The sequence below is a fragment of the Spermophilus citellus genome (genome assembly GCF_964194105.1).
Source record: "Spermophilus citellus genome assembly, chromosome: 3".
Classification (NCBI taxonomy): domain Eukaryota; kingdom Metazoa; phylum Chordata; class Mammalia; order Rodentia; family Sciuridae; genus Spermophilus; species Spermophilus citellus.
Window position 1 is genome coordinate 102413502 of NC_138184.1, and position 12017 is coordinate 102425518.

General features: G+C 54.2%; 1 protein-coding gene across 1 annotated transcript in view; it reads right to left on the minus strand.

Moving 5' to 3' along the window:
* Positions 1 to 6925: 6925 nt before the first annotated feature.
* Positions 6926 to 12017, minus strand: part of TMEM132D (transmembrane protein 132D) — a gene marked incomplete at both ends in the record, with an annotated part of 481494 nt that continues 476402 nt past the window's right edge. Inside the window, 2 exons of the mRNA XM_081288230.1 lie at positions 6926 to 8110; positions 10275 to 10466. Of these exons, the coding sequence (XP_081144356.1) occupies positions 6926 to 8110; positions 10275 to 10466 (1377 nt within the window). The remainder of the gene's footprint in view (positions 8111 to 10274; positions 10467 to 12017) is intronic.

Genomic DNA, 12017 nt, shown 5'->3' on the forward strand with positions numbered 1-12017 from the left:
CACCTTCTCTGAGCAGCTGGGCCTCACTGAGGGTCGAGCTGGAAGGCTGCCCAATATCTGCCACTCTCAGAAGGAGTCGGTCCTGCTGTTAGCTGACCTTAAGCAGCTTGGCATGTCTAGGGAGGCAGGACTGGGGCAGGGAGGTACAACCAGGCAAAACCTGTTTTTCCAGAGCTGTAGCCGCTCATCAAACAGGTAATTCTCTGCTAACTAATGAGCCCACTCTGGCCACGAGAGAGGAGCCAGTGAGTCCCACCATTGTAGGTACTAAGAATCGCAATTAGACCTCAGGGGACCTCTCCTCCCTCGAGATGACGCCTGCGTTCTGCTTCACAGGACAAGTCTGCATTGAAGTCCAGGTCCTGCAGATCCTTAAAAGAAAAAATAAAAAGCTTGGCATGAATCTGGTGCCCTCCTGCACACCCGCGTCTTACTTTGACAGGAAGGTCTGCTCTCAGGGATTCAGCCACTCAATAGACCAAACAGCATCTCATCAATAACCATCGTGTTAATCAGTCAGGATAGGTGTTGCTATAGCAACGAACCACCCAAAACAGGGGTGAGACAGAGTGAAGGTCCGTGCCTTGTCAAAACAGTGACGGAGGAGGGGGCTCTCCCCCCGGGGCCGGGCTCCTTTTGCGGTGACTCAGGGATCCTCTTGTGATGCCGCGTGTCATGACATGGAGAGCTCACACTGGATCTTAACTGGAGTGTCCCCAGCCATGGCGGTCCACAGTTACTGCTCAGAGTTAGCTGGGAGCTCTGACATGAGCTGCAAGGCAGGCCGGGTTCTTGGGGTCTACAAAGGAATAAGGAGCCCCCTTCCTTCCTCGGGATATGAACATCCAAGGCCATGTTCACCTGCTGTAGCCGGGAGATGCTGGTTGTCAGGAGCATGGGTGGAATCCACAGGGAGGGCCCCTGAGGCTGCGGCTGGCCTGGGAGGAGAGGATGCCTCCTCACATTCTGCAAAGCACCCTGAAAATAAGCCAGCGAAGGAGATGAGAGGGAGCTTTATCTTCTAGGTGTCTCTTGGGGAGGGGGTGCGTCTGACTGATGTGTGTCTCCTCTGACGTGATTGATTCAGGGACAACAAAGGCTTATTTATTGGCTCAGCACCACGTCCGTATGGCAGAAGGCATGAGATCAGCTCTCTGGCAGCAGATCAGCTTCCTGCGTCCCACTAGGTGGTTGGCTGCACTTATCTGACGGAGCTCTCAATGCCTGTGTTCTGTAGACCACTGCCCACTTGTCCACCCATCCACTCAGCCCTCCATCTGTCACCCACTATTTATTTATCCACTTAGCCCTTCATCACCCATTATCTAATCATCTATCTACCATCATTTTTCCATTCGTTCATCCATCCATCCACTTATCCATCCATTTACGTATCCATCCATCACCCACTCCTCCATGCATTCATCCATCAACTCATCCACCCACCCACCAACCCACAAATCCATCTATCTGTCCATCCACCCACCCACCAATTCATATTCATATGTGCATACATACATCTACCCATCCATTCACCATCCATATATTTGAACCTTCAACCATTCATCCAAAAAAAAAATGTTTTTGATTGCTGACTCTTGCTAGGCCATCCAACAGCCACAAAATGATATAAATGGCTTTAGTCATGGGATATGTGGAAGAGAACAGATTGGACTGAATCCATCTCTTCTGAAAGCTTATATTCAACTAGGGAAGACCAGAACAAAGAAGAAAGCAAATACTTCAGAAGGACCATTCCAGAATGCTTTAAGAGCTATGAATTAGATAAGATGGGATGGTCAGCGTAGGAGGAACCGGGGTGTGAGACCCCTCTAGGAGTTCTCCAAGGGGGGTGAAGAATGCTGAGGAGGAGTCAGACCTGTGAAAATCTTGGGAACAGAGATCCAGAAAGAAGCAGCAATTAGGAAAAGGCTCTGGGTGGTGATGAGCTTGTCATGTTGGAGGACAAAGGGAGGAGCTCCATGAGGGGAGCTGGGATGAGGGGGGTGGGAGGTGAGGTGAATGATGGGCACCCCTGAATGTGACCTTTCAGCCATGGTTGGGAGTCTGGATTCTAGTCTGGTAATGATGGGCATTTCTTGGTGCTAGGCCAGGAATGGCGTGACCTGACCATGGTTTAGCAGGCTGTCCTGTTAATTCTCACTTAGCAACACTGACTGTGTAATTGGTAGATTCATCTAATAGCCATGAAATGTTCTGTGTGTGCGTGAAGCAAACAAGAGTGAGACAGAAGCTTTTGAAGTCATAAAGAAACTTCTGCCCAAGGGCCTCGAGGCCATTAGCAGGACAGTTGGGTGAGGCTTGTTTTAACATCAGGAAAACAGCTCAGAGAAATTCAAGACCTGGCTGTCCAAGAAGAAGGGCCCTGCAGAGAGAGTGCTGGCTTTCCCCTCTTGTGGGGGGATCCAGCCAGGGAGTGAAGGGATTCTTCAGTGGAGGGGGTCTTGCTCCCATTTGTCAGCCTGGCCCTCCATATTCTGGGGTCCCACACATTTGTTTCAGAGTCTTTCCAATTATGTAGAGAGCAGAGCTCATAGGAACGTATTCTGGTGGGACCTGAGAGAAGTGAATCCGTTTTCCCATTTCGGTGTCCTGAGCCTGCCGTGGGAATCTGCCCCCTCTCCATTCTGAGTCCCCAGGCTGTGGGTTAGGTCAGGATTACCTCTCTTTTCCCCGGGCTCCAGGGCTGGAGTAAGACTGCACAGCACTTCCCCGTGTGCACACCCGCAGGGGCTGAGGTAAGGCAGGTGTGTTGCAGCTGTGAGGGGGCCTGCAAGCTGGGCCAGGAAGCCTCTGAGCCAAGTCTAGCTGCCTCTGAGGCTCTTGGCAGCATTGTCCCCTGCACACAACCTGGAGCATCATCCAGGTAGTAGGAGGCCCAGGATGGAGGATACATGTGTCCTGGGAGAGCATCCTTGGCTACCCACACCCCTGCCCCAACATCATCTGCTGCTGCCACAGCCACTGCGAGGGGGCAGGAGCTGAAGATGGTCCAGGAAGTGCCACAGAGGTGATTAGCTCAGTCAGAGCTGTCCCAAGGCCCTTGGGCACACCACTCCCTTGCACTCCCATGGTGGTTCACCTTCATTTGCAGAATGTGTGTGAAATGGGGTGAAGCTGGGCTTTGGTGACACAGTCCCAGAAGGCCCAGGCTGGTGCTGGAAGCAGCCAGCTGCCTAGGACCTCCCTGTCAAAGGCCAGCACTATAGCTTAAGTCCCCTCCCCCATGAGGGACCACACTTAATTTTGGACTGAGGATGAGCTAGTCCTCAGGATGTGAATGTGGCCTTATTTAGATATAGTGCTTGCAGATGCAATTAGTTAAGACGGGGTCACATGGGTGTAGCTGGGGCCTGATCCAACATGCCTGGTGAAGCAGGATCTTTGGACACGGACCCACACAGGGAGGAGGCCAGGCAAGGACGGCAGGAGATGCAGGCTGATGTTCTACAAGGCTGGGAACAACAGGGCTAGCCAGGAAACCACAGGAGCTGGGAGAGAAGTGGGGAACGGACGCCCCTCAACACCCTCAGGACCAACTCTAACACCTTCAGGCTCCAGCTCTGCAAGATGTGTTTCTACTGTTCACATTTCCCAGGTTGTAGTCCTGTTAGGACCACATTTCTGCATGGGAACCTGAGAAGCAGAGAGCAGGTGCCTCCCCAGAAGGCCAGGTGGCAAGGGGAGGCTGGCTCTGTGCTTGCTCGGGCCTCCAGCACAGGATGGGAGACACTGTGCTTGGCAGCCCACAGGGGGCGTAAGTGAGCTGACAGCCAGGTGTGAGAAACAGCAGTGTCGCTTTATTCACATCCCAAAAGATGCCCTGTAGGGACTTCAGCTCATTAAGACCTTTGCACATGGCTGTCTGGAAGTCTGGGCACATAGATCACATTAGGGAACTTGTCACAGTGGCACCTTCCTGTTGTTTTGAGGCAACGACCTCCCGTGTTGGCTTGGGAGGTGCTAAAGTGATACTCTGCTAATGGTCTTGGGAGCACAGGGTCCCTCCGGCTCTATCCACTCTTCCCTCTTTGAGGTGGAGACAAGCTGGGGAGAAACGTTTCTCTAGGACAAGAGCCGCGAGATGGGCACCCATGGGACTGCCATTCACAGCCAGGAAGACCTGGGTGGGGAGACCCCTACCCCTGCTCTGTCCAAGTCGAACCAGAAGCCCTTTCGCCCAGGTCTGGATCAGCAAGGGAGAGTAGAAATCTAGGTCATTTTAGGTAAAAGGGGCAAGATTTTTAAAAGTTAGCTCAACCTTTCTCTATTCTGAAACCTGTTTTATTGCCTTCTGTAAAACTATGGCTCTGCAAAAGATGTTTGTCATTAGTGCCCGCCCCCCAAGTGGGTGAGGTCCTTGAGAGGGGCTGTGGCCACTTCTGCTCTATGTCCAGTGCTCACAGTTCCTCCTGGCACACAGCTGCTCAGGAAGTGCTGGTGGAATAATGGAGGATCCCGCCTGCTGTGTGCCTCCGGGACTCCACCAGCTTCTCTGTGTGATTGTCAGGCTGCAGGTGAGACAGGGTCTAACTTTAAGCCTTTGAACCCAGCCCAGTGTTACTGTGAGTGAGGACCAAGGCTGGAGAAGGACAGGGCACACTCCTGGCTCCCGCTCGGAGCGAGGCTGCGCTGTGGCTCCTGAACAGTTCTGGCTTTCCACCATCCATCACTCAGTGTGCTTTTAGGAGGGAAATACACGTGTGATTTATTTGCAAATCCTTTCCGGTCCTGGAGGAGAGATGCTTAGCACACAATGCAGTTTGTCATCAGATGTCAACATCCCCTCCATGCAGACAGCAGCATTACACGATGTCAGGGTGTAATTGGATTGTGCTGGATCCTCAAATCTGCATTTTCACTTACCAAAAGCCACTGCACCCGGAGAGCCATTTGCAACCGATGCCAGCCCCTGGGAGGGGTCAGCACGCAGGGAGACAAAGATCAGCCATGACACTGGTGAATGCACGTTTTATATTTACAGTAGGCAAGTTTATAAATATATATTACATTCTTACAATCTACAATACATTCTACACAGAGATGGACTTGGGAGTGGGCAGTGGCTGTGGGAATCAACGGAACGTCTCAGGGGAAGAATGGTGAGAAACAGGAGCAGGGGCAGAAAGCAAAGGACTGTCATGGGAAAGAGGTGACACCGAGTCACCCAACTAAACAAGGTGAGAAAACTGGGGACAGGAGCAGGTGACGTACTGGCTGCAGGGATCCCAGTGTCAGAGCTGTTAGCACCACGGTTGGAGGGAGAGTGCCAGGGCTGGAAGGGTGGCCTGCTGGGACCGACACACGTGTCACACCATGTGAGTTCGACTATGTGGCAGGGAGAGAGAAAAAGAGGAGGCCGAGGAGAGGAAGGAAATAGAGACCCATAGAGGAAAGCAGCAGGAGGAGAGGAAGAAGAGAGTGCAGAGGACCAGAAAGGGAGTTTGGAAAAGAGCTGAAGAACAGAGAGGGGGGTGGGGAGGGAGGAAATCGCACAGTTGAAAACACAGAGAGCGAGAGCTGGCTCCACAGCCTCTGCTCTATGTCTTTGCTCTATGGCCTCTGCTGCCACCTCCCCTCCACCTTCTCGGTCCTGCCCCCCTGGGTGCATCCAGCCTGCCACTCTGCCTCCATGTGGGATGGGGTGAGGCTCACTCCACCCCCCAGGTCTTTTATCCGAGGGTCTTCCCAGAGCCCTTTGGACATTAAGCAAGGGTAAGCCTCCCAGGGCCACCTGGAGGACCATGACCTAGTGCCGCCTCCTTCTCCCCTGCACGCCAGGCCTCCCTCTGCCTCTCCTGGGGAGGAAGCCCGCGGGCTGACTAGGCCCATGCAGGCCCACCTGCCTGCTACCTCCTCTCACAGCCGGTCCTGCTCTGCACACCCTGCTTATGACACTCAGACCCCAGAGCTCTATTAATGGCCTGATGGCAAGTGGCTGGTGGAAGACCAAGGTGAACAGCATGGGCCCATCACAGAAGGGTCCCCTCTTCTTTCTAGCTAAGCAGCGAGAAGAACCCACCTCCTTTGGTGTTGAATTCACTGGATTCACTGCCCACTCCCCAGGGACCAGTCTCCCCCAGGTGAAGCATGTCCCGGGCTGCTCTGCCGAACGTCACCGGGAGTTGACACAAAACCCCAGGGAGGGGACTGAGCACATACTGGAAGCTGCCCACCCCTACCCCAGATGCAGGTGACCAGCAGCTTCTGAAGGTGGAGACGCAGTGAGGAGCAAGATCTACAGAACAGACTTGTGAAGAGAGCCTGATTGCTTGACCCTGAAATTCTGTGCCCAGTGTCCTCGGTTTACCCAACAAATGGCTCTGGAGTGCTGGGAAGAGCAGTGGTGTTTGTCTTGGCGAGTTGTTACAAAGGTATCTGTGGCCTATAAACCTCTGGTTGCCTTTCTGTCCTCGTCAGCACCTGCCTGGGTCTGTCGATAACCCAAGCAGCTTCAACCTGGCCCTTGGGAGGTGGCCACTCACAGCCGTGCCTGCTGTAGCTGCCAGGCACTTGATGGTGCCCATGGTCACGCTCACAGCCAGGCAGCTGCGCCCGTGGGAGCGCACACTTCTCCCATTGATTTGGGCACGTACAACCTGAACCTGGCTTTACTTCTGCTGTCCATCATGTGGAATTTTATGAAATCCAAATTGCTTCCATTAAACAGAGACACTGGTTTTTGCTGGAAATGCTCAGAAGCTCCGTGATTCACAGTCCTTTTTGCTCCAAGTTTAGAGAACCTTCCCCTGAGCAAGATCTGGTGGGCCGGGACGTGAGCCTCGATGCTGACCGGGCCTCCCCAGCCAACCGGGGCATTTTCTGGACGGTGCCAACCTTCTCCTGTCCTGCCCCCTCCCTTCTTCCGGGTGCCCTCATTCAAGGCTATAAGCATTGGGCCGGCTCACACGTCTTCATGGAGCCTCTCCATGTACTCCTGCAGCTCCTTGCAGCCTCCAGGGTCCAGGTCCTGACAGACCCACTTGATGTCGTCCTCCCTGCTCATCACGGTGGAGCTCCCCGCGGGGCACCCGTCATCGGGGGAGAGGGCAGTGAAGGTGGTAAAGGTCACTCTTTTCCTTTTTGAGGTAGGGGACGTTGGGGGCTCACTTTTCTGGTCTTTCCCGGCTGTGAGCACCACTCCTGCAGGTGTGAGCAGCTGCCCGTTGATGCTTTTGTGGGAGCGCGTGCCCAGGAGGTACTTGCTCTCCTCCACGTCCAGCTCCCGGTCCACGGCAGTGATCTGCTCCTCCTGGGAGGATGCAAAGTTCATGTGGTTCTCCAGCAGCTCTGCCCGGTTGCTCAGCCCCACCCAGTCGTGGGCGTGGCTCATGCCCTCCTGCTCCTCGAAGGGCACCTGTTTGTGCCTGTACTTCAGCGCAAAGGCCACACAGTTGATTAGGAAGACCAGGATGGCCAGGCAGAAGACGCCCAGCAAGGCATACATCCCGATCTCCAGGTCGCTCAGCCCTTTGGATGCCTGAGCCGGGTCATTCTCCTCCGTTTCCACATTGCTTCCGGGGAGGTCCGCAGGGTCTGGGAAACTGGTGATGTCCACAGGGATGGTCTGCAGGCGGCTGTCACCATCTGGTGGGCTTCCCTGGCCGTCCTTCTTCGGGAAGGTGGACCTCTCGGTGGTGCTTCCTCTTCCCTCCATGAGTCCCATGGAAGAGCTGCCCAGGTACTGGCCTTCAGGGCTCCCCCATTCTTGCAGGGGTGCTTTGGACCTTCGATCCCCAACGTCACTTTCCAGGTGGACCCCTGTCCCCATGGGTCTGCCATCACTGACATTGGGGTTAGCATCGTTCTGACCAAACTTAACTTTGATGTTTGCCGTTCCCACAGCCAGCACGCTTTTCCGCTTGGATTTCTGGCACGACTCACTAATGACCATCTCCACCTTGACCAGCGCTCCTTGTCCTTCCGATTCCGCAGCGATTATCGGCCACTTGAACCTGGGGTCTTGGTGGATGGAGACCACCTTTTCATCCAAGGACGTGGCCAGCAAGGAGAAGTCCTTCCCATCATAGATATCCAAGGGTGTGACTGAGCCATCACTGAACTGGACCCAGCAACTGATGGCCGCTTCCTGTTGAGTAAAACAGGTGAATCAGAATGGGCTGGAAAGCTCTGGAAAGCTCGCTGGCGGGTCCCAGTAAAGGGAAACAGCAACCGAAGGGGTGCTATGGAGCAGAGGAAACCACTGGAGTGGTGTAGCAAGAGGTCAGAGGTAGCCAGGGCACGTAGGATTCATCCCCCCAAAGACTCACAATGAAAACAAAACAACAAAATGGCACCCGGCTGGCGTGCAGCATTGTGCACCAAGGTATGCTTCCCTGAGACGTTGGAGGGAAGATGGGCTGGTGGCTGCTCACTCCTGCACAACAAAGTCAATGGGGTGTCAGAGGGTGTCACTGGTTAGTGGGAGGGCTTACGACGGTGGCCTGTGTTAAGTGGAAGGTATTCATTCTGTTACGTTTACATTGCCTTAAGGTGAGCCACCAGACTAAAGCCGAGCAGGGGGAGTGCTTCTAGAATCAGGCAGTGAAGCTTAACTTGGGGACAATCAGGATGGATCCCGGATCCTGAGGCCATCCCTCCTTGCCTTGGGCACAGAGAGAGCTAACCACCTGCGAGTCCCTCTAGGAAATGATGAGGGTCCACTTCTGAACAAGGAGGGAGCTTGTTCCACTTGCAAGGCCCATAAACAGCCCTCTGTGGAAACCCTTGTGTCAGCACACAGCCACACACACCCTCAGCACACACACACAGCCACACACAACTCTTAGCACACACACACAGCCACACATACCCTCAGCTCGCACACATAGCCCCACACACCCTCAGCACGCACACATAGCCACACACACCCTCAGCTCACACACACAGCCACACACAACTCTTAGCACACACACACAGCCACACACACCCTCAGCTCGCACACATAGCCCCACACACCCTCAGCATGCACACATAGCCACACACACCCTCAGCTCACACACACAGCCACACACACCCTCAGCACACACACATAGCCCCACACACTCTCAGCTCACACACATAGCCACACACACCCTTAGTTCACACACACCCTCAGCACGCACACATAGCCACACACACCCTCAGCACGCACACATAGCCACACAATCCTCAGAACGCACACATAGCCACACACACCCTCAGCACGCACACATAGCCACACACACCCTCAGCACGCACACATAGCCACACACACCCTTAGCTCACACACATAGCCACACACACCCTCAGCTCGCACACATAGCCACACACAACCCTCAGCTCGCACACATAGCCACACACAACCATCAGCATGCACACATAGCCACACACACTCTCAGCATGCACACATAGCCACACACACCCTCAGCTCGCACACATAGCCACACACACCCTCAGCATGCACACATAGCCACACACACCCTCAGCACACACACATAGCCACACACACCCTCAGGTCACACACACAGCCACACACACCCTCAGGATGCACACATAGCCATACACACCCTCAGCATGCACATATAGCCACACACATCCTCAGCATGCACACATAGCCACACACACCCTCAGCTCACACACAACCACATGCAAACATAAGGCGCCTTCACAACACACAGCACACTCAACACACTCGACACATATAGTCAATGCAAACACGGTAGACAAACACACATACACAAACACACACATGCGTTCACTCAGACAACAAAAACACAGCCCACACCTTGTTAGCACACAAGGAAGAAAATCACCAAGGGTGCCATCTCGCTTGTCCCCTTCTCCTGGAGCTAAACAACTAACTGGGGGCACGACCCCTGTCTCCTTCCCAGTCCCCAGACCTGGTGCCCGGCTCTGTGCAGGGCCTTGGTGCAGACTGTGGTGATTCCCAAGGCTGCCCCTGCCCTTGTCCCTCCACGCTGGTGAGGTCCACCATGTCTAGTCAGGACTGTTTGGACAGAGCAGGAATGGGCATGTGAGACAGCAGGTGACACTGTGACGCAGGTGGACCAAGGGCTCCCTGTTTGCTTTTGTGTCCTGGTGGCTCTCAGTTTCACCTGCTGAAATCTTTTCTGTCTTGGTTAGAGGGAGCTGGGGGGACCCAGGGGGAACAGCCACCTGCTGTGTGTCCCCCTCTTCCAGGAAGCCCTCCTGCAGTGGACATGAACTGTTTGGCCAGGTGTCCACCTGGTGCAAAACCCACCTGACCTGGGAGGAGCCTGACACCTGCTCACCTGTTTGGGCCTCTGCAAAAGTTCCTGAGCCACCGCGGTGGCAAAGATGGCTCTGTTGCTTCCAGGGCTGAGCTGCAGGGACAGTGACAGTCCTGTCACCAGTTGCACCCCCAGGTCTGTGATGGTCACCTTCTCATCCAGAACGGTGATGGTCTTTTCAGCCAGGATGGCATCCGACAGCGGGGACAGGATCTAAAGGGCAGAAGCAGCATCGTCAGAAAGGGCTCTGTGTGGTCCCAGGGACTTGTCCCCTGGCAGAAGGCTGCTCCACACAGGGTGAGAACAAGGACAGGAGAATGAGGAGTGGGAGGTGGGCCTCTCCGACGGGGCCTTGTTCTAGAACAGATCTCTTGGTCCAATTTCCAGGCATCAGCGATCAATGGTCAGGTCTTTCAAGACCTTTGTCTTTGGTGGGAGTTGGAAGCTCTTGCCACGGGGAAGATGTCTGTCTGACATAAGTCATACTTGACGGTGGGATTAGTGGCCATTATTATTATTTTTTAAACGCAGAAGGTTTTATATAAAAGTGGAGATTTCTGGTTCCTGGAAAAACTGCATTGAAAGGTGGCTCTGGGCCGGCAGCTCCTCCTGATGTCCCCTGCCACAGTCCTCTGTGCTCCCTGTTGTCTGCCCAATCTGTCCCCACTGTTTCAACAAGCACACCTGGCCTGCTGCCCTCACTGATGACACTTTCTAGAGATCATTGTGCATGTGACTCTCAGTTCACAGCCCAAACCCATCTACAGCTTCCACGTCCCCAGCTCTGCATCAGATTCAACCGACGGTGATCAGCTGGGTGTGAACTGCACATGGGAGGACCCGTCCTTCTCTGTGTTCCCTGAACTACACACAGAATGGCACTGGGTTCCACAGCATCTGCACCACATTAAGGACTAGGAGTGAATCAGAGATGGCAGAGAGAGTGGCAGGGTGCCCCCAGGGTATAGGCACATACTCTGCTGTGTGACGTGAGGACTGAGCGGGGGGGAGTCTTGTACCCTCAGAAACCAACCCCTGTGATTACCTCCTTGGATAAACTGATCTCTTTACCAGTCCATTTTGCAGAGTGGTTGAGTCTCAAATGTTCCATGTTCCAGTACCGCTGCAGCTCCAGGGTGTCCCCTGGCAGCGCTGATTTGGAAGCCTCAGATTGCCTGGGGTACTCCCCTCTCCTACACGGGGCACTGTTAGGGGATGAACTCATCCTTGGTTCCCAGCTGGGGGGTAAATGACCAAACCTGCAGAAGCCTCCCAGTATGGCCTCCCGCCCCGGCCACTTGTACAAGCGTTTCTTCCAAACACCCTGGAGCCACTGGGGCTTGAACCAAGGACTCAGAACTTGGTAGGCCAGTGCTCCTCCACTGGGCTACGAGGTCCTGGGCTCAATCCCCAATGCTGTAAACCCAAAATAAACTTAAAAATAAAGAGCAAATAAAGGATGGCTGCATGGAGGGATCGGACATCCTAAATCCACAGGGAGGCCGGTGCAGAAGAGGGAGGAGGGGGGAGAGGAGGGGAGGAAAAATGGTGCGAGCTCAACAAAATCATGTTATGTGCACTTGTAAGTGTATCACAGGGGTTGTACCTTCCTGGATCTGTCGAAAGCACCAGTGAAAACAGATAGAGGAGCACAAGGAAGGTCAGGGGTAGAGGAGGGAGGAAGGGCGGGCGGGGCGGGGGAGGCGGACAGGAATCCATGTGCGCATGTGTGATTTTGTCAGTGTGGACCCACTACCCTGCACA